Source organism: Emys orbicularis, chromosome 10 (genome assembly GCF_028017835.1).
Source record: "Emys orbicularis isolate rEmyOrb1 chromosome 10, rEmyOrb1.hap1, whole genome shotgun sequence".
NCBI classification, from domain to species: domain Eukaryota; kingdom Metazoa; phylum Chordata; order Testudines; family Emydidae; genus Emys; species Emys orbicularis.
The window spans coordinates 83,600,989-83,623,493 of record NC_088692.1 but is presented as its reverse complement, the minus strand read 5'-3'; the positions used below and the strand labels follow the sequence as shown (position 1 = coordinate 83,623,493).

Sequence of the window (22,505 nt, the reverse complement as noted above, 5' to 3'; positions counted from 1 at the left end):
CACGCGAGCTGATTTTCAGTGGCACTCACACTGCCTGGGTCCTGGCCACCGGTCTGGGGGGCTCTGCATTTTAATTTAATTGTAAATGAAGCTTCTTAAACATTTTAAAAACCTTATTTACTTTACCTACAACAATAGTTTAGTTATATATTATAGACTTATAGAAAGAGACCTTCTAAAAACGTTAACATGTATGACTGGCATGCGAAACCTTAAATTAGAGTGAATAAATGAAGACTCGGCACACCACTTCTGAAAGGTTGCCGACCCCTGTGTTAGTATTGTCACTGTTGCATCTATTGCAGGGAAGTTAAAGGAATGGAGTCTCATTTTATATGGAACAGCCGAACACCCTTACAACGCAACCAGTTCCCATCACTCCCAGTCGAGGATGCTGGAGATTTCAACACCGAAATTGGAGCCCTCTAAAGCAGCAGTTTTCCAGAGTCAGATGGAGGTGGTGGAAGAGGAGGAAGAATACACGGGTAAAACCTCTGCAGCCCCTTGCTCTGTTTCACTTGCAGCTGAATATTGCTTCCCTGAAAAAATATAGACATTTTGTGCTGTGTTTATGGTTTGTTTCCTTTGGGAGAGGAGGAGAGAAAAAGAGAATGGATATCCTTATCCTACCTGGCCTACGCACCCTGGCCTCTGCCACCAGTAGGCCAGATTCAGCCCTGGGGTACATAGGAAGTGTCAGACTGGAGGTCCAGCTAGTCTCGTATCCCGTCTCTGACAATGGCCAACACCAGCTGATTTAGAGGAAGGTGTAAGGACCCCACAGTAGCAGATGTGGGATAATCTGCCCCTCACGTTGTCTCATTCTGGTCTCTAAGCATACATCTACTGTGCAAAAAAAACCCGTGACAGTGAGCCTGGAGCCCAGGACAACTGGGGCTCATGCTGTGGGCGCCGAGACCTTCCCCCTTCCTGAGTTTCAGAGCCCTGGCTCCAGCCTGAGCAGGAACATCTACACCGCTACCGTTAGGCTCATGGGGCTTGTGCTACCTGGCTGAGGCAGTTGACCTGGATCTGAGGCTAGCTGCTGCATTTTTGTGTTTGTTTTTGGTTTTTTTATTGGTGTTTTTGCAGTGTAGACGTACCTTAGTAGTTAGAGATTGGCCCAAACCCTAAAGCATGAGGTTTATTGTCCCTTCCCCAAAAATGTTTGTTTGTGATTAATTTTTTTATTGATTTTCATAAAGAAACCAAACGTTCAAAAGGACAAAAAAGTAAACGACTGCCAGCTTGTATGTGGTTCCAAATCCTGCATGCTTCATGGGATCACCAATGGAATTACGCAATTTTACAGCTTGTCAAAGTTAATACACAACCAGACAGTACTATATAGACATAACATGTTAGGGTCGGGGGAACAGTATTAAAGTAGCAGAAGAAATGGATGAATCGGGAGAGCAAGGAAGGAGGGGGAATAGGGGTGGAGGGGGTAGAAGAGAGGTTAGCTGGAATGGATGCCTGGCATTCTTTGAGCCATCACAACAGTTTTATCCAAATGTATCCAGAAATGGGTCCATATAATTGCTCTCTGTGGCATTAAGCTATTCTTTCTTTGACTGCTAACTCAGACACTCTCACCACTGTTCTATTCTGGGCATAAGCCTACTCCTCCATTTTTTATTAACATTAATTGTGACAACTCCAGATGATCTGGTTATCCATATAAAGGCCTAATCCCAGTTTGAATCTTGCTAAATTTTTAGCCTCAATATGTATGTCTACACTGCAATGTAAGCCCCGGATTCAAACTCAGGCTCGGGCCCCCATTCTGTCTACACACAAATCACACTAACCCTAAGGGCTTGTCTACATTTACTGGGGGATTGACGCATCGGCGGTCAATTTAGCAAGTTAGTGAAGACCCACTAAATCTACTGCAGATCGCTGTCCCATTGACTCCTCTACTCCACCGGATCAAGAAGAGTAGGGGGAGTTGACGGGAGAGCGTCTCCCATCGACATCACGTAGCGTGGACCCCGCGGTAAGTAGATCTAAGCTACGTCGATTTGAGTTTCGCTATTCACATAACTCAAATTGTGTAGCTTAGATTGAATTTCCCCTGTAGTGTATACAAGGCCTAAGTCAAGCCAGGACCCAGGGTTCAAGCCCTATTGCTTTGCAGTGTAGATGCAGCCCCACTGGACTCATGCTCTGGGAATCCACCAAAAGTATCCTACAGTTCCACAGTTTGACTTTCTTTGTCCTCTGGACAGTCAAGTTTGGTAGACAGTCAAGATTTCCCATGCTGCACCACAAGCAAAGAGCTAAAGTGGCCTCATTTGGGGAGGGTGCCAGGGAACTCTGGGATATGGGTGGTTGGATTTTGACCCCCATAATGTAGTGTAGATGCTGGGGCCCCAGGTTGGGACCTGGAGTTCAACAATTCCTAACCTGGGGTAACAAATAAGAGTAGATACTCAAGCCCTAGGTAACAAACCTGAGGTCTGCTAAGTCAAGTTCTACTAACCCTGGGCTTGCCTTGCAGTGTAGACATACCCAATGACTTCCTGTGCTAATGAGCTCCACAGGCTAATTATGTGTTGTGTGGAAAAAGTATTTCCTTTGATTGGCTTTGAGTTTGCCGCCTTGTTCATTTCATTGTAAGTGGGTACATGTGAATGCAGCTCTGTTGACTCCATAGGAGAAATTCTGCTGAGAACACTACGCGTAAATTTGGTCTCTTATATTTTACAATGGAAATTGACCCTACTGCCCCAGATGCTGACTGTTCTTTAAGGTTGGGATTGTTCAAAGCATCTTAAGAGAGTTAGACATCATCTCCCATTGAATTTTTCTGGGGTTTGGGCCCTTCCCTTCGGCCCCTTAGAAAATTCCAGGCTGTGGAGAACAAGGATACAGCCGTGGCAGCAACCTCTCTTCTGTCTTGGTAGAGGATAGCAGGACTTACAGAACACATCAGTGGGGTGAAGCACTACCACAAGACTGCTGAGCCACACTGCAAAGATTATCCAAGTCAAGAGGTACAGGGGCTGCTCAAGGAAAAACTTATAGGCTGTAATAGGAAGCCCTGGTTTATTAACTGAGGTCAGTGAAAAATGTGTCCTGGCCTGATTCTCACTTAGGGTGTAGCTGCAGTTCAGTCCGAAGGGGGATTGTAGCACAGACAGATGTGGCATGTCCCGCACGAGCCCGGTGACAAATTGCAATGCAGACGTGATGGCATGAGCTTCAGTGTGGGCCGTACAAGCCCGGAACCCTGGTATGGGCTGGTATTGATAGTCTGCACTGAAGCCTCTGCCCCCACATCTACACTGCTAGTTTTAGCCATGCTCGTGCAGGTAAACCTAATGCAGGTATGTCTACCCATGCTGTTTCTGGGAGGAAGGGCACTAGAGTTAGGCTGGATAAGAAAGCCTCCAAATTCCCTTACAGCTGTTGGTGCTGCAGTGGTGCACACAGTCGTGTGGGAGGAAAGTGGGGTGGGCTGCTCTGGGCCGTAGAGAGCGGAGCAACCTGGACATATCCACCAGCCCACACACTGACAGTAAAGAAACGGATGCTACAAGGGGGACTGTGTAAAGGAACAAAATTAAAAGTTGAAAAATGACATGTTTCATCACCCCTACCACAAATTGGTCGTGCCGATGTCAGGGGAATGAGAAAGATCTGCTATTTCCTCGCACATGGAGACGGGGTTGGTTCCAAACCCTTCAGAAAAACATTCCACAAAAAGCCAAACAGGACACTGCCACACACAAAATACAGCTGGAACTGCGAAGGATGGGGGAAATACAAAAGTGAGGCTGGTGTTGGTGTAGATTTGGGGGACGTGTGTGCAAGACTCTTCATAACAAAACAAAACAAAACAAAAGACTCTATTGACCGGGCTGTCAGCAGAGGCTGAGATTTTTGTAGGGATGGGGAAAGGCTAAGGGCAAATGCTAAATTATGAGGGGAAAAGAATGTTGTTTGGGAAGATCAAGAAATGCAAAGGTGGAACACAGGCTCAGCTGTGATAGAACTATGTAACCAGTGTGATATGTCCCCTCCAGTGGTGGCTGGACCACATTGAGGTTAGTAAGCTTGCTACAGCCTTGACCAATGGAAGCAAATTTTTAGCTCAGGCAGTAGCGGCTCATGCTTTTAAATCCGGAGGTCCAAGGTCCAATCCCCACTGCCAATAACTCCCCCAGGGACATTGCATTGCGTATATGTATTAGACCTGCTTCGAGAAGCCTTAGATGACACAAGGTGAAATCCTGATCCCATGAGAGTCAATGGGAGTTTTGCCATTGACTTCAGGGGGCCCCGCATTTCACTCACAGTGCTTAAAACACTGGCAGCAGCCAATGGCCTGGCTACGCCAGGGCCCCCAGTGTTGGTAACTTGGGTGGAGTCAAGGTGGAGGTAGCAATGGTGGGAAGTCACTGCAGAATTTCCCATGTTTACATGAGTCTGTTGGCAAGACAGCTGTCAGAAACACAGCCTGGTATCCAGTGCCTCTTGTCTCCCTTCTCTGCCCTTGTCTCTAGGGTCACCCTCCCGCCAGTTACTTTTGTTATGCCCCACAAAGCTGTTTCTTCAGATTTCCTTTTCCTCTGATGGTGATAGAATAGTATCATATGAGATGGCCATGGTAGGTTTTCGAAGGGCATTCAGGCTCATAGTCACTGCTTTGGTAGAGATTTCAGTCCCTGTATTTCCTGTCTCACTTTTACCTCTTTCCCTTTTGGGGGTGTATATGCACATATAGTTTTCTTCCAACCGCCACCTTCACATCTGATTGGACGATGCTATTGCAAAAGAATTGTCCTAGCTGGAAGTGTCGACCCGATTACAGCACATTTCCTGCCTTTAAAGAGACAAGGCTCTTTTTTATCATTCCTTCTTAAGTTTTTCACTCTATAACCAATATGAATTAGTAACATATGAATATGGATCTGTTGCTGTTGATAGCCAACTGTTATTATACTAGCCAGATAATATAAATGCTCAGTCGTTGCTTAGGAGAGAAGCACACACGCACACAAAATCAAAGTACATCTTAACATAAACACATATGTATGTTTGTGCGAATTTTTTTCTATACATATAGAACATGGACATGAAGTCTCATTTGACGGCTGCTGTTTGTCCTTTGGCTGTTGGATGCTGTGTAGGGCTATGATGGTAACTCTCTCTGTCCCCCTCCTCTACATACATGTTAGGGGGACTGTTGACAAATCGAATGAAATGGCTTTCCGGCCCTTCTGTGCCAAGGGTCCATGTTAATTTTAAAATTCTCAAAGTAGCAGGGCCAAATCAATCCTGTTTTATCTTTCTCCGGAGCTAGCCCCCATCAATATAGTTTCTCAGCACCTCATACATTTACACACATAAACACTTGTAGGGTGTGGTTGGAAGAGCTTGTGCCAATTCTTTCAGCAGAAATCTCTCTCTCTCTCTCTCTCTTTTTAAGGTCCATGTCATCCTGAATGTGGCAACAAAGGCTGCGATGGTCCTAATGCAGATCAGTGCTTGAATTGCATCCATTACAGTCTTGGAATTGTTAAAGCTGGCAGGTAATTATGTTATTATTTATTTGCATTACAGCATTGGCCCCTTCGTGCTAGGAGCTGAATGTGCTACTAATAAGAGACAGCCCCCCTCCTCCAAATAGCTCGTAAACTAAACAGACAAAGGATGGTAGTGCAGGAGCATTATTGGTCCCAGACGGGAAAATAAGGCACAGAGATGAAGTCACTTGCCTGAGGTCTTATAGGGGGTTTGTAACCTGAACCTTGATCTGCTGCATTCTCGTTCAGTGCTTTAACCACCAGGCCATTGTTTTGTTCACAAGTCAGTGTATGATGAATGCTCTAGTTTAATGAAATATCATCTGAAAGAGAAGCCTGGTTGAGATCTGTTAATAGAAAGACAAACCCGTTGCCTGTAGTGGGGAGGAAGGATGGTCTTGTGGTTACGGCAGCACCCCAGGGCTCAGCAGACCTGGCTCCTCTTCCTGCTTATACCATGGGTGACCTTGGGCAAATCACTCAATCTCTCCAAGCCCCAACTGTAAAAGGGGGACAATGGTACTTTCCTGCCTTCTAGGGCATTGTTAAGGTTTTGATGCTACTCAGATCATGCGATGATGAGTGCCCTAGAAAATTAAATCATTAAAGGTCACCGGTTCCAATGCCGCTCAGATTGGTAGTTACTGAAAGTCGTTTCCATCTGACTGGTGTTTGGGGGCTTATGTGGCAGGTTATATTTAATTATTATAAAATCCTTTGGGTGCATGCTTGAATGAACTGCTCTTAGCTCTGTCACTTCCTTCCTGTGCCATGCCTGTCTTATGGGTAAATGGAGGACGTCATTCCACCGGGCTGCTGAACTGGCACCTTTCATAAGCACTAGTATTCATGTGAAAATGTATTTTAAGAGAGAGGGAGAGCACTGGGATTCCTGCTTTAAATTGGGACATGGACAGTGTAAGGTAGATATAGGGTGTAATTTTCAAAAGGACCTAGATGACTTAGAAGTCTTGGTCCCATTTTCAAGAGGCACTTAGGTGCTAAATCCCATTAATTTCCCATGAGACTTGGGCTCTGAAGGGCCTAAATTATTTTTGAAAATGGGGTGTAGGCTCCTAAATCACTTTGGCGCTTTTGAAATTTTTGCCCATAGAACTAGTTATCAAGTCAGTGTGCATTAACATTGGGGGAACTGTAAGAACCTTTGAATCCCATGCTATTTATGGGAGCGGTTTTAAAGACCATTCCCAACCATTGAAATTCAGTTTACACCTTGATAATTAATAAAGAATAAATAGGAGTAGATTGTTTTAAAGCAGGGGTCGGCAACCTTCCAGAAGTAGTGTGCCGAGTCTTCATTTATTCACTCTGATTTAAGGTTTTGCGTGGCAGTAATACATTTTAATGTTTTTAGAAGATCTCTTTCTATAAGTTTATAATATATAACTAAACTGTTGTTGTATGTAAAGTAAATAAGGTTTTTAAAATGTTTAAGAAGCTTCATTTAAAATTAAATTAAAATGCAGAGCCCCCTGGACCGGTGGCCAGGACATGGGCAGTGTGAGTGCCACTGAAAATCAGCTCGCGTGCCATAGGTTGCCTACCCCTATTTTAAAGGATGAGATGATCTAGCAATTCTGCAAGTAAAAATACAGATGAAGGGAGCTGTCTGGTAGGATGACTGGTGTGCAGTCACCATCCCACTGATACAGTCAGACAGGCAAGTGCTGGAGTTAATTGCATAAGCAGCTTTTCTTTACAATAATACCAAATGAGAACCAAGCACTTGCACAGCTAAACACCAGACTTAATGAGCTGAGAATACTGTACCTTCTGGGAACTGGGATCCATACTCTTTTGCTTTTCAGATGTCTAAATGTGCATCTGTTTAATTTATACTTGGTAGTATAATCCTTGGAAGCCAGCACACATACTGCCACAAGGCCTAGAAGTCCTGACACCTACATCTTCTCTTGGATTGATTGTCTAGAAGTCCTAACACCTAAATCTTCTCTTAGATTGATTTGTATCTCACATGAGATGATTGCACACTATCAGTTCAGACTTTGGCTATTGTAACTTGTATTTTACAAAGCAATCCCACCTGAATATCTAACTCCACAAAGATCATGCTACGACAGTGCTTAATAGTAATTTTTTCCAAACACCTCTAACTTGGTGGAATGACTCAGCAGAAACAAGAACATAGATGCAGCTAGCAAGGGATTTCCTCAAGGTCAAAGAAAGGAGCCACAAAATCTCCTTTAACCTGAGGTTCAACCTAGTCCTAATATAATTTATATTGCCTTAACACCTAGGAGCAGGGCCGGCTCCAGGCACCAGCTCAGCAAGCAGGTGTTTGGGGCGGCCAAGGGGAAGGGGCGGCACATCGGGCTCTTTGGCAGCAATTGGGTGGTGGGTCCCTGGGTCCCTCTCGGAGGGAAGGACCTGCCGCCGAATTGCCGCTGAAGAAGAAAGCGGTGCGGTGGAGCTACCGCCGAATTGCCGCCGATCGCAGCTTTTTTTTTTCCCCCCCGCCGCTTGGGGCAGCAAAAACCCTGGAGCCGGCCCTGCCTAGGAGCCCCAGTCACAGACCAGGGCTCCATTATGCTAGGTGCTGTACAAAGAACCAAAAGATGATCCATGCCCCAGAGACATGACACACTAAGTATAAGATAAGGGACCACAGAGGGATACAGACAGAAGAAAATAAGGAAACAATGAGACAGTACTACCAGATACTTCCCCCAAAGGCTTTCTTCTACCTGCGTCTCCTAAAGGGTTTATTTCTAAGCCTTCTCCTGAACACCTGTGCAGGAGGAAAGTGAAGCTGAGCTGAGAATGATGAACTACAGGTGGCCAATATTAGTTGCATGGCTTAATGCGCTCCTGGAAGACACTCAGATACCATGATGATGAAGGCATCATAAGAACCTATGTAGAATAGAAAGTTTAGCCCCTTGCTCACTGTCTAGTCCCTGGATTTATCACCGTACCTTTTTGCCTTATAGGGTAATCTCTTTATCGTGGCCAATCCAGTGAGGCGTTGACAAGAGCGGCGCCAGGGTTTTTGCTGCACTAGGCGGCAGCGCTCCTCCTCTGAGCATTCGGCGGCGGGGGTCCTTCCGCTTCGCGTCTTTGGGGCACTTCGACGCCGAAGACCCGGAGCGGAAGGACCCCGCCGCCGAATTTCCGCCGAGGACGGCAAAATGCTGCTCCCCCAAATCCTGCCGCCCTAGGCGACCGCCTAGGGTCGCCTAGTGGAAGCGCCGGCCCTGGGCGTTGAGCGCCCTCCACTCTTGTTGGCTTCACTGGATGCATCTGGCGGAAGTGAGCCCTCGGACATTGATTATATGCCTGGTTTGTTTAATTCTTCTCCAGGGTGTGTGTGAGCTCGTGCCCTTCAGGGTATTTTGGGGACAACGCAAGTAGGAGATGCCGACGATGCCAGAAGGGGTGCGAAACCTGCACGGGCAGGGGCCGAAACCAGTGTACATCTTGCCGACGCGGTTTCTATCACCACCAGGAAACAAATGCATGTGTGGTGTTCTGTCCAGCTGGGTTTTACGCCGATGAAAGTAAGGATGTGAACCGTTTACAGACTGGAGCATGAGAATGTGGGGGGTGGGTTTTTTCCCAAATGAACACGAATGGAAGAATTTAAGAAATCTAAAATGTCAGGATAGAGCCTCCATGTGACAAGCCTTTGATCACCATCTAATAGGCAGATCTCTACTGCAGCCAAGTTGCACTGTCGCTGCTACTAGTGATGACAACCAGAATGCTACAGTAACGTGAGCCAGTGCAAGAAAAAATGCACAGTGCCTCTTCAAAAATTGGACTGATCATCCTCATTATGAGGCACACGGTGATAAAACTCCCAATGCTTTACAAGCATGAACTAGCTTAACCCTCACAGCGCCCCCGGGAGGTAGGACAGTATTATAATCCCTGTTTCACAGGCGGAGAAACTATGATGCCAAGGTCAGAGTCATAACTTTCAAATGTGCCCACTAATGTTTTCATTTTGGGGTGCCCGACTCAAGACATTTATGATCGGATTTGCAGTGGATAATGAGAACCTCTCAGATTCAGCAGCTGAATCAACCTCTCAGAATTCAGCCCCCAAAACCGGAGGCACTGTTAATGAACAGTTCTGGCCACACAGCCAATCAGAGGCTGAGTCTGGGTTGGAACTCAGGAATTCGCCCAGCTCCATGCTTAGGGTAGAAGGTTAAATGAGTTAAGCACTTAACTCCCATTGAAAGTCAATAAGAGTTCGCTCATGTCTATGCTACAAAATTAAGTTCCTCTAACATACGCGGGCATACAGCCGCCGCAGTAATTACATCGCTTGTGCGTGGCTGCATGTTGCTCCTTGTGTCAGCGGCCCGTGTCCTTACCAGGAGCGCTTGTATCGATTGTACTGTCAGTGTGGGGCATCATGGGAAGGCTCCTGAAAACCAGTAACAGTCGACATAAGCAACACCGTGTCTACACTGACACTGCGTTGCTCTAACTACATCAACCTTGACTCTAAGCGGCTTGTGGAGGTGGAGTTATTAAGTCGGTGTAGTGGGGCAGTTATGTTGATGGGAGCAAAATTTAAGTGTAGACACTTCCATAGTTAGATTGACATAAGTTGCCTTGCGTTGACCTAACTCTGTAGTGTAGACCAGCCCGTAATTGCCTAACTCACTTAAATACCTTTGGAAAATTCCACCCTTAGTCGTTATTTCAAAGGTGGAAATCCCAACTAGAGAAATGTAACTATTAATTGCCATGGCTGCAGTTCAGTAGGCATTATTATTATTATTATTTATTATTATTCCACCTGTCTCGCTAAGGTGTTTTGCTTTGGATCACTTGCCATGGAGGGGGTGGAGAAAGAAAAGAGGTAACCAATGCAAGCCATTGAACAGAGAAAAGAGGGGAATTTAAAACAAAGTGACATTTCCCAATATCCCCTTGTAAATGCTGTTTCCCCCCTAATATTAAAGGTCACATTTGTGAGTCTAACGGCTGGAATGTCGTTCCTCTCCCAGCCCTTCCTGCCAATACTCCCTTTTGTTCCATTGTGTCTGTAATGAGTAGCCATCGACAGCACTGTGAACATTTTTAGTAAGTCCAGCTGTGGGCAGGAATAGGAATGCTGCTGCTTCACTTTACTCACAAGGTGGATCGACATCAATCTATACTTAATGTATCCATGAGGCCCCATCAGCACACAACACCCCATGGAAGTCAATGCGAGCTTTGTCTGAGTGAGGATTTGGACAATCTAGAGCCCAATCCAACTCCCATTAAAGGCTCCCATTGATTTTAATGAGAGTTGGCTCACGCCCATAGCATGTGTAAGAACCCACACAAATTTGTGCAGCTTCTGGACTATTGAAATGTATGGGGATGATTTGATATCCATGAGAAGCAGCATATATTGAATCAGAAACATCATAAAACTCCTAGCCGAGTTGGCTTAATCAAGTAAGTATTTACTGTGGGTGTGTCCCTCTGAGTTATCCACGTAGTCTGAACACCACCCATCTGTATGTCCTTTTAATAGAAAGGGTTCACGTGTATGACGAAAATGCTGTTCTACCTCTGTAAGCTGGTGCCTGCAAATAGCTGCTGAACTGTAGGACTTTTCAACTCGTAAGATCTTTCTTGGGCATTGTGGCTAGACTGCTGCTTGCATCGCTCTGGGCAGATTTTATTTACACTGACTTTCTTTGTTTCTAAAAGGTCAAAAACTCTGTCTGGAATGTCATCAAAGCTGTAAAAAATGTGCTAGTGATCCAGAGAAACGTATTCGATGCAAGGATGGATTCAGGTAAAATTAACTTTCAAAATGTTTGTCTCTATATTAAACTAAAGAAACTGACATGAAATCTGCACATTATGATAAATCAAAAAGCGGAATTTAAAAAATAGATATTTATTTTTCAATAACACTACGACTGTGATCCAAATTGCCAAAAGCCAGGAAATTCAGAGGAGGGAGCAATCATTATATAACATAACTCATCCTGTAGCTCAGTGTTTTCCAAACTGGGGTCGCCGCTAGTGTAGGGAAAGTCCCTGGCGGGCCGGGCCGGTTTGTTTATCTGCCACGTCCGCAGGTCTGGCCGATCGCGGCTCCCACTGGCCGCGGATCACTGCTCCAGGCCAATGGGAGCTGCTGGAAGCGGCACGGGCCGAGGGACTTACTGGCCGCCGCTTCCAGCAGCTCCCATTGGCCTGGAGCAGCAAACCCGTGGCCAGTGGGAGCCACGATCGGCCGGACCTGCGGACGTGGCAGGTAAACAAACCGGCCCGGCTCGCCAGGGGCTTTCCCTACACAAGCGGCGTCCCAAGTTTGGGAAACACTGCAGTAGCTGAAAAGCACTATGTACATTCCATCAATTTATCTACAGCACTCATCACTGTGGTATAGAAGTGCCATGTTGCACGTATAGATAGCCCTGAGTGGCCCTCAAATGGCACTGCTAAGTAGTAGTAGTATTATTTTATTGTTATTGTCACTGGTAAAGAAAAGTCTCATTTCCCCATCGTTCAGGGTTGATCCAAAGCCCACAGAAGTCAATATAAAGCCTCTCGTTAATTAAATGGGCTTTCGATCAATGGACTTTAGAATGGTGTAAATCTGGCAGTAAATCCATGGCAGTCAGTGGAGTCAGTCTAAGTGAGAGGAGAATCAGCCCCAGATTGTTAGCTGACCACCGACCACCATTTTGACTTGTGTCTTTGACGTTGTCTACACTCTGAAGATGCTTTGCAATATAGATATACCGGTGGAGTCCCCTAGTGTTAGACGTGACTTATGCCAACAGAAGGAGTTTTTCTGTCGGCGTAGTAACACCGCCATCCCAGATGACATTAGCTGTGTCGACAGAAGCATTCTGCTGTCAGCGTAGCGGCGTCTGCGCTGCGGTTTTTGTTGGCATAACTTTGCTGGGGGTTTTGTTGGCTAGTGGGGTGGTGCTTCCACACCCCTAACCGACAGAGCTGTGCCGTGAAAACTTTATTGTGTAGACCTGGCCTCAGTCTGCTAACAGGCATGGTGTTATCTATCATGCTCGCGTTACACCTAGTCCAGCCCCTGTTAAGGTCCATGGGAGTCGGAGCCAGGCCTGTTGTCTATAGACGGGCCTACCCCTGCCAGCTGCCGAGCACTATCGTTGATGACTGCTGTACTGATCCAGGAACAGGCTGAGGTTTACTGGTTGAAGTCTGGATCAGGGACAATGGACAGCATGGACATCACCAGGAGCTGAGGGTGCCCAGCTCCTGGCAGCATGGGGCTCCTGTGTCTCCCACCTCATTTCTGGCTATCACTGGCTCTTTCTCATCCCCTTAATGCTGTCTGATTTAAATGCCCTTTGCTGGGTTTGTTTATAAGCTGGGCTGGGGGTAGGGATGTGGGGAGGACATCGAAAAGGAAAAAAGACCAAATAAAAATGTTTACATTGAATATTATACAACGTACGGTTTCCACATGAGCCTCAGGGAGCTCCTTCAGAACCTTCCCCGGTTCAGCACGTCCCCTGCAGCCGATTTTTCAAAACAAGGGATGTTTACCTAGTGACAGGAGTTATTGGGTTGATCCTATAAATATCTATTTTGGGTGCATTTAAAATGCATACTACAAACACAGATGTCCCTTATTTAGGCCTTATTTAAACAGGAAATACCAATATATCAATATAGCTATACCAGTCTAGTTGTACAGATATAGTTACACCAGTACCAAAAGCTCATGTGGGCACTCTTATTCCAATATGAGTGACTTGACTTATTGATTTGTTTGTTTGTTTAATTTTGGTAGCTTAAACCCTTCCCAAGTGACATAAGCTAACCTGAAAAAGTCACGCTTAGACCGGAGTCAGTGTCCCCAGGGAGGTGAGGGGTGTTATACTGGCATAACTATCGCTTCTTATGCATGGCAAGCCGGAGTCTCAGCTCTTGGAAAAACACATACTCCACCCCCCACCCTCCCCACTCGGGTGTTAAATCAAGATGGCTCCTTCGGGGCTAACTTGCACTGGGCCCAGCCCTACAGTGAGAGGAGGTAGAAAGGCAGCTTAGAGCCACCGTTGTCTCTTCTTACCCTAGCTGTGCTGGATGGGAGTTCAGTGCTACTGGGGATTGAGGGTGAGGGCTCATTTCAGAAATGTCTTTGGAAGCCCAAGTCCCATGGTTAAAAATTCTCCCCCATTAAAGTAAAAGTGTGAAACTGGGATGTTTTGTCTCAGTGTTTGAAACTGGAAGTGCTGAGCCCATGTCACCACTGTCCTGAATTTGGTTCTCCTCTGCTGGCGCGTGTGTTGCTGTCTGATTCAGTCAACAGGCTGTACTTGGACTGGAGTGACTTTTTTAACAGCACTGCTTCACAGAAGTAAAAATCGCTAGCGCCGAAAGGTTCTGCATTCCCTCAGAAAAGGGAAAGGGGAACCGGTTGTCAGGTGTAAACCATAGAAAGCTATCTTTTATTGTCCAATACCCTTTTAAGCTGGGAATCCAAATCCTCTCTGTCACATTAAAGCACTAAGGGCCCAACAGAAGTATCTCCAATAAGAACTTTCTGTTTCTGCTCATTTCTGAAACCTAGAGAAGGGTCCATGAGGGGGCTTACGGTTTTTCAGAGCACGGCTGAGCTGTCAATCACATCTGGTTTGCGAGTGCAGCAAAGCCTTTTGTTCGGAGGGCTTTGTGTTAAACTTCAGATGAGCCCAGTCTGGATCAGAACTCCTTGGATTTTGGGTCTGGGCTTGAATTTCTGGGCTTGGGCCCATCTCTGATTAAAAACACACTTTATACACTGGACCCACTAAAAGCTAAGTCCCAGATTCTACCACCCTTATTCCCATGCAGTAACACCATACTGCACACGCAGCCCTGTTGGTTCCAACAGGAGTAATCACAGAGTAAGGGCTGGTCTTCTACGTATTGTGAACGTGGCTGGCAGGATCCGAACCCAGATCATTTGCACACGTGCTGTTTCAAAACACAGTACCTTTGCGGTCCATATAATGGCCACCAAATACTAGTGTAATAAAGTTTCGATTTAATCCGTGCTAGCTGTAGTAACTGTGGATGCTGCAACACCATCCAATCCATCCTTCCTGTAGGTAGGACCCTGCTCTGCTCAGCTGAGAGCAACTGCAAGGCTTGTGGCACCTTATCCTTGGAAGATACATTGCAAAGTTCGAGGCCCAATTGTGATCCCCATACTCACGTGAGTGAGCAGCCAGCGCCCTAGGACTGCTCGGGCATGTAACTGCTCAGCCCAGTGAGGAGCCGGGAGTCCCCATGTGGCCCTCGGGATTTAGGCTGCACGACTCCAAAGGAATTCCTGCTAGTCTTCAAAATCAAACAGTACTGAGAAAATAACGATAATTTATTTGTATTACTGTAGCACCCCGGACCCCCAGGCATGGACCTGGACCCCATGGCACTAACACCGAACAAAAACCAGCCCCTGCCCCAAAGAGCCAGCAGTCTCGGCATGAGTCACTAATCAGTGAATAAAAAACAAACCGCTTCATTCCTCCAAAGCCAGGCATCCTGGTAGTAAAGAAGAAACACCCTCTACAAGAGAGAAACCCTTGAGATGATCTCTCTGTCTTGCAAAGATCTAACAACGTTCTGTGTTACAGGCCTTTGGAAGAGTTGGGCCGGCTGCCCATGTCTTTTTTTTTTTTTTTTTTAAACCGCCCTTTGCTCTTGAACATTTCATTAAAGATCCTGGAGCAGGTTTTTTTGAGGGTGGTCCCTAGAAGGACTTGAATGTCTTTTGAAGTGCTGGCTCAGTTCCAGATGGCTTCTGCCCAGCTGGGAGAGAAGGCAGCGGGTAGTGGTGCTGTGCTTTTGTATTGCACGTGTTTTTAAACGTCATTATTGTTTTGGGCATTCGTGTATTACAGTAGCACACAGAGATCAGCGCCCCGTTGTGCTAGGCCCTGTACACAAACACATAGCGAGAGGCAGGCTCTGCCCTGAAAGAGCGTACACTCTAAATAGACAACAAAACAAACAAAGGGTAGGGAAGCAGAGGCTCGGTGGGCTGAAGTGATTTGCCCAGGGTCACGCGACAGGTCAGTGGCCAAGCTGGGCTAGAAACCCTTTCCGATCCTCAGTCTATTGGGCTATCTGCTAAACCACGCTGCCCCCAATAACACAATATTTGGGGGCAGGCAGAGGGGGCCAAGGAAGTGCAGATTAAAATAATCTTCACTTTCTTCTTGTGTGTTTAGGGTGATGTCCTGGAAAGGACCGTAAATCAATTATTAACGCTCCAATCCAGCAATTGGATCCCTGTGGCAGCCCCCACCAAGATGTGACCGGGGCCTGAGCTTGGTATCAGTGAACCAGACTTGACTGACAGTCCCTTGGGCCAGCTGGCGTAGCTTAGAGCAGCCTCTGGGGCCAGGCATAGAACCAGAAAACCAACCCCTCTTCTCTGCTGCGCCGAGCAGATCTTGGCCAGCGCAGAAAAACTGGCTTCCTGGGCCCAGTCCTTGGCTGCAGTCATGGAATGCAAGTTGAGGTGTACAAGGGGGGGGCTTTACGCTATAAGCCACAGTTGTGCTCCTCTGATCCTGGCCACGCTACAGCAAGCCAATCTTTTGGCATAAGTAGCCTGAAGGCTGCCCCAGGAGGGCCTATTACAGATAGGGGTGCAGGAAAACACTGGTCATGCTCTCTGCATCAGAGCAGGGAGGGGCTGGTGTTGAAGCAACTACAATGGCTCTGTGCCACATAAGGATTCCCTTACCCAGAGCAGAACCTATGGAGACTGGGTCTGCTGGGTTCACTTTGCTTTGGGGAAGGTGGTACGAAGCTGCCTCAGGCTGCCCAGTCATTACACGGAGGCTTGTATTAAACCTCTTGATGGCAAAATCACTAGGGATTGGGGGAGTATTTGTGTGTTTCGGTAAAACTTTCTCCCCTGCTTTTCCAACAGCCCGTTAGGAGCAGGCTGTCTCCCGGAATGCCAGCCAGGCATGTATTTCAGCAAAGAGACCCAGAAATGCGAGAGGTGCCACACGAGCTGCCAGACATGTGTCGGTACGTTCTTCATCTGCACGGGGTCCCGAGCCGTTCCTCCAAACAGCCTTAAACCCAGCCCTCTGTGCCTAAGCCGTGGGCTCGCTGCTCTGCAATGCAACAGCACCTGTGCCTCCTGGGCTCGAGGCCTTATTGCTCCTTTAGAGCATAAGGTGTGCTTTGAAGCAGCGTCGCTGGATCAGTGCAAAAATTAACCCAGCAGCTTGTGGAAGGAAAAGAACCGGCTGTGTGGGCTCCGGGCATTTCGCTCGCCGTGCAAAGTCCAGCACAGCAAAGGGAAAGCATCCCACCATGCTGCTTTTCCACGGGGATTGCGGCCCCCAGTCTTTAACAGACCTAGTCCTTTTCAGGGTGTTTGATAGGGTTACCCCTATTGAAGAATTATCTCCACGTGAGCTATAAAAAGGCCACTCTTTTTTTTTCTTCTCCCCTCACCATCTGCATGTGCATGTATAGAAGTAAATGGGGCCTAAAAGTCACAACCAGGTTGAGCCCCCTGGTGCTAGGTGCTGTACAAACATAAAGGGGGGTTCAGTTTGAGTTTGGGATGGTCACATTGCTCACAAGTGCCCAGCAAACCCTTTTCCGTGCTGTCGTGGATGCTGCGTATGCTGGATAGACAGCAGAAGCAGTTATCTTTTACAAATGCTTTAGGGAGTTTTTGACATTTTTTTATTTTATTTTATTTTTTGTATTCTTACACCTGTGAAGCCAGGTGCTTTAGTTGAACAAGGCTCAGGGGGAGCCCTCTAAAAATTACCTAAGACAGCTTTTCGGCACATAAAAATGGCAAGAGTTTGAAGTCTGTTATCTCGGGTCATTGCATGATTGGTTAGAAGGGATTGCTCGGACTCTCCCCCACTGAAAAAGGATACAGCTCCCGTTTATGCCATGGGCCCAAAATATCAGACTTTGAACCCATCCCTGAGGCAGGACTTCTACTGCCAATCCTGATCCTCGGGCCAGGTTAATTTGCGGTGGAGAGGAGAACTTTCACATCCTGCAGAACAGATTGACTTTACAAATAAAAATATGGTGGCTCTGGGGCTTGCACTAAATGCTGGGAGCCGGGTTAGTGGGCAGAGTGCAGGTGAGGCAATCAGAGGGGAGTGATCGATTTATTCTCATGCAGCAACAGTGAGAGAAAAATTATTTTTAAAAGTAGGAAAATACTAATTGTGAAACCACAAACATTGGCCGGCGACTCAGACATTTGTTTTAACAATATGAACTGGGTTTTAAGCCAATTGTGTCCCTGTAAATATTACCTATCGAACAACAACTAAGCAGTAGATCAAGGTGTAAACAGCACCTAGAACACGTGAACGCATGAGAAGGAAGCGCTGTTGCTCAGAGTGCATCAGTCCGGGTTTCTTTCTGTTAGTCCCTACGGTGCCTCAGCAACGTTTTCCAGAAAATAAAATCAAGTCTGGCTCTCGTTACTATCATCCGGAAACTGAGCTGCTGCCCTGACTGAATCTTGTGGAATCCCACAGTGATCTGTTCTCAGCCCGAACCACTCCGCCTACCACTACCCTTTCTCTCCGCTGCTTGGGCCAGTTCACAGCTTACTGATGTGAATCTGGGGAGATGCCAGGCTAGGGTTCTGCCGTGGGTGTCATCAAGGAGCGACTTGAAGTGCGCCAGGCTGGCTTTCCTCATTCTGCAGGTACATCCGGTGTGCTGCCGCTGAATGCCAACAATACAGCCAGGAAGTGGCGCGCAGGATTAGAGAACAAGGGACATTTTTTTTAAATTCTGAGCCTTCTGGGGGAATGAAGCTGACACTGCCCCATCCTTTGGCTGGGTTTTGATCCTGCATGAACATTTGTCCTGCAAGTTCATGAAAACGCTCCCAAGATTGCTTAGACCGTATTGGCAACAAGCCCCCAGGCCTTAGCACACTCTGCAGAGGCAGCAGAGACGAGCGCACGACACTGCCTTGGCTAGGCAGAGGAAGGGATGCGGTAGCCTAGGACTAGAACCCGGCTTCTTGTAACGCAGCTCTCCAGCAAAATCAGTCAGTATGGGGGCGGGCCAGTGGCAGCACAGAGCATCTGCCTTTCCTTCAGCTGAGTGCAGCCTCCACGAAGCACCCCCCTTCTGCAGCCAGATAGCAGGAGACCACGTCTCAAGTCTCCACTGTGCTCAAGCTAAGCTTTACATCATCTTTACTGGAGATCACAGCCTGAGTCCCCAGCGTAACTTAGAGCAGCCACAGGGGCTGCTGAACCTCACACTCTTCTGCAGTCGCCCTCTATGGGAGCAGTTTGGAATAGCGCACCCTCTCCTAACCCCTGCACATCTTTCCCCCAGCTGTGCTCCTACGCTGGGGGCTGTGAGGTGGATGCAGAGGGCCATTTCAATGGCCCTCCCTCTTAAGATGGAAAAATTCCCAGGTCACCGCTTCCTCTGGCTTTGCTGAGCAGAGCTGTTGTATAGGGGCCGCAGAGCAGAACTCAGGCCTGAGTTTGCATCTCGATGGATGTTGGGGTATCCATTCCTTATATTCTGGTTACTCTGGGAAGGAGTGGAGTAGATCCTTTGATTTGCCACGCCCTGCAGGTAACCAGCCTAGCAGTAACCAAGTCTTGGATTGGTTGGCATTGCTTTGTCACAGGCGTAGCCCCTCCTGCAATAGCCGGCTGACCAATGGCAGTCCAGCTGACCAGGAGGCTAGCTTATTTTGATTTTGTACCTACCCAGCAGCTGCCCTCTGCTATCTCTAGCTAACCTCCTCCAGTGTGTTTTGGAACTTAGCTTTGTCATTGGGCTGTGGGACCACGTGCGGCAAATCAAGGAGTGTCCCAGGAACGGTGGGAAAGCTGGACAGCCCATGTGGCGGCAATGTATTCCCAGCAGCTCCCAAGGCATCTACAGCTCGCTATTTATGAGCATTACATTCTGCAATCATTCCAAATTAAAAAATACCCCTCTCCCCCCTTTCATGCTCTAATACCCCCCCCCCACAGTTTCATACTAGGTTTTCTGGACAACACTGATTTCCATCCATTTTTTGAAGCTGTTCTGTGTTCCCTTTTAAATTCTTGCCTTTGCAGTTTGTGAAGGTCCAACTACTTTGCACTGTTAACTTTCGTATTTACCCTCAAAAGAGTCTCAGATCTGATGATAATATGATCTCTAGACAGTTCATGTTCACTGGATTGAATCTCATTTATCATACATGGTTAATTTCCTAAGACAGAGTCCAAAATATTCATTGATCGTGTTGGGTAAGTGTGATGGGGAACTGACTTTTAGTCCCTTAAGAAAATTACACCCTTTCTAATCCTTATTCCAGTCAGTGTAAATACAATTCACCACATTCGTTTTTTTCTAGCCTTTTCATATATTTCCCTTGATCGCATAATCATTTCTGAAGTAAGTTGCTTTTGCCCCATGTATTGAAGGCCTTTAGTAATGTTGTTTTAATCATTGCAGTCTCTTGCTCTAGTTGTAGCATATCTGTGCTGTGGAGAAGCAAAGGATGTCTCTTTTCATTGCTTTCCCTAGCACCCCTTCTACTCACACAGGCAACCTCAGCTGGCCTTCTGGTCACTTACCCTCTACCACTAGCTCACCAACCAAATTACATCCCTCTCATTTCTGGCAACTGCCTTCAAAGAGAGACACTCAGAACACTGATGGTTGCGCAGGAGGTGAGGCCAAAGTCATGGTAATCAACAGTCAGGTTTCAAGGCACCGGCTGACCTGCAAGGATCTGGAAGGAATTTTTTGCCACCCTTCTATAAGCCAGGCCAGCCTAGCAGAGTGAGGCTGCTGCAGGGAGGACCAACGCTGTACACGGGGCTGTCACTGGAAAAGGGAGAGGGTGGAGTGTCTACATGGGAGGGGAAGGTAGCAGGAGACAGAGCCTCTCAGCAGGGGGGAAGGATGGAGCAGAGATATGAAGGGAGAGGCGCTGTGGGGAAGCTGCCCCCCCGGCCCCCCAGCACTGCAAGTAGCAGTGAGATGCAGGGCTGGAGCTCGGAAGGGGAGTCGGCAGAGCGACGCTGCAACCTCAAAGCTCGAGTGTTCGGCGAGCGAGCGCACGTGCAAAGTAGCCCTAACATCGCCGAATGCCCGTTTGCTTCAAACAGCCCAGCCCACGGTTTTGCCAGGTCAAAAGAAATGGCCGAGGTCGGCAACAGTATAGCAGCAGACACCGGTCACGCACATGGGCCACTTCTGGGTTTCGAGCCCATCCCCGCCTCCCAGTTGGCTGCTCCCTGACCAGTTGAGTCCATCCTACAGTCGATAGGAAGCCTCTCTTCCCTGGGGCCAGCAGGGCTCTGTTCCCAGTGGTGCACATGCCGCATGGCTTCTGCCCAGGGCCGTCCTTACCCATACGCAAAGTACGCAGCTGCGTAGGGCCCCAGGAAATTTGGGGCACCCTGGTGCCCTGCGCAGCTGCGTGCTGCTCCAGCCCCTGCTCCACCTCTTCCCCATGGCCCCCGCCCCTGCTCTGCCCCCACTCTCCTGAGGACTGAAGCAGGGCCGGGCCTGCACTCATCAGTGGCGGGAAGTGCAGCGGCCCGGCCCCAGCCGCGCCACCGGTGGGTGCTGGGGCGTTGTTCCCCCCCTGTTCCCCAAGCCAACCCTGCCCCCCCCCAGCGGGGGGGACTGCGTAGGGCCCCAGAATAGCTAGGGACGTCCCTGCTTCTGTCGCCTGGGGGAGGTGGGTTGGATCTAGCTGCGCTTGTGCTTAGTGGCTGGTCGTTCGAAAGGCCACCAGGGGGCAGCAAAGAGACAGGGACAGGGGAGCAGCTGGGCTCTACATCAAATCTTCCAAAGTGCAGATTTTCCAGCTTGATTTTCCTGTCATCTTCTCCTGGCTCTGAACCTTCCCATATGCATGAAGGGCTGGTGTGTAGGGACAATGCCAGACTGGTACTTTGTCTCTCTCTCTCTCTCTCTCTCTCTCTCTCTCTCTCTCTCTCTCTCTCTCTCTCTGCCTGGGGTATCTAGTCACCCAAGCAGGTAACTTGTAGTCCCAAAAAATCACCCGTTGTTGCTGATTCAAGATTTTTGTTTGCCGAGGCCTCTCAAAAGTAGCCCAAACTGGCAAAGAACCGCAGAGGCTGGCAACGCTGAAGCACAGTAGCAGCCGCAGGAGGAGGAGGATGCTGCATGGAAACTGCGCTACAACATAGCACCACCTGGTGGTCACAACAAAAAGTAGCAGGACTTTCCTGGGAGCCTGGCCCAGCCATCTATGTCTACACTGCACATTAAGCCCAGGCTCTGTGTCAGGTTTGAGCCCAAGCTCCGCTTCTGTCCACACACCAATCAGTCTGACTCAGGTCACCAGACACTCAGGATCCAGGTCCTGGGCCCCGCTAGAGGGGTGGGTCAGAACCTGAATCCAGGCCCTGTCCTTCTGCAGTGTGGACGCAGGTCAAGCTGCAGACCCAATTCAGAAGGTCTGCGCGGTGCAGTAGGACGCATCAGCACAACTCTGAGACCCGGGTCCAGCAGTCATAAACCCAGGTTTATGATGCAGTGTGGATGCTAAAGTGCGGGCTTGGAAACACCAACTCCATAAGCCCAGGTCCCATAGACCCGGATTTACAATGCAGCACAGACATAACCCGAAGAGGTTGTGAGGAGTAGGGCGAGGTGGTGCCCCTTGCTGCCTCCTGGACACAGCATTTGCTTAGGTGTGTTGTGGAATGTTGATTTTCCTTTCCTCAAAGCATCAGGAACTGGCTGCAGCCGGAGGAGGATGCTGGTGCAGGAAGAGAGGTAGAGATTGGTGGGCTGCGCTGTTACAGCAAACCCTGTGACCTTCCCTACTTACAGATTTTCCTGCTTGCCTTTCCTGCCATCTTCTCCTGGCTCCGAACCTTCCCAACTGAAAGTTAACCATGTGCACGAAGGGCTGGCCGTGTAGGGGACAACGCTGGGCTGGTACTTTGTCTTGGTGTCTCTGCCTGGGATATC

General features: G+C 48.0%; 1 protein-coding gene across 3 annotated transcripts in view; it reads left to right on the top strand.

The window, feature by feature from the left end:
• The window catches only part of PCSK6 (proprotein convertase subtilisin/kexin type 6), a 120,685-nt gene that overhangs the window by 94,488 nt on the left and 3,692 nt on the right, over positions 1-22,505 (top strand). For 2 of the 3 annotated variants that reach the window (XM_065411497.1, XM_065411496.1), the window contains exons 14-18: positions 306-485; positions 5,438-5,540; positions 8,877-9,073; positions 11,238-11,325; positions 16,459-16,562. In XM_065411497.1, coding sequence (XP_065267569.1) covers positions 306-485; positions 5,438-5,540; positions 8,877-9,073; positions 11,238-11,325; positions 16,459-16,562 — 672 coding nt within the window. Of the gene's footprint in view, positions 1-305; positions 512-3,317; positions 3,337-5,437; positions 5,541-8,876; positions 9,074-11,237; positions 11,326-16,458; positions 16,563-22,505 lie in introns of all 3 variants that reach the window. The other variant, XM_065411498.1, reaches the window with a different exon arrangement.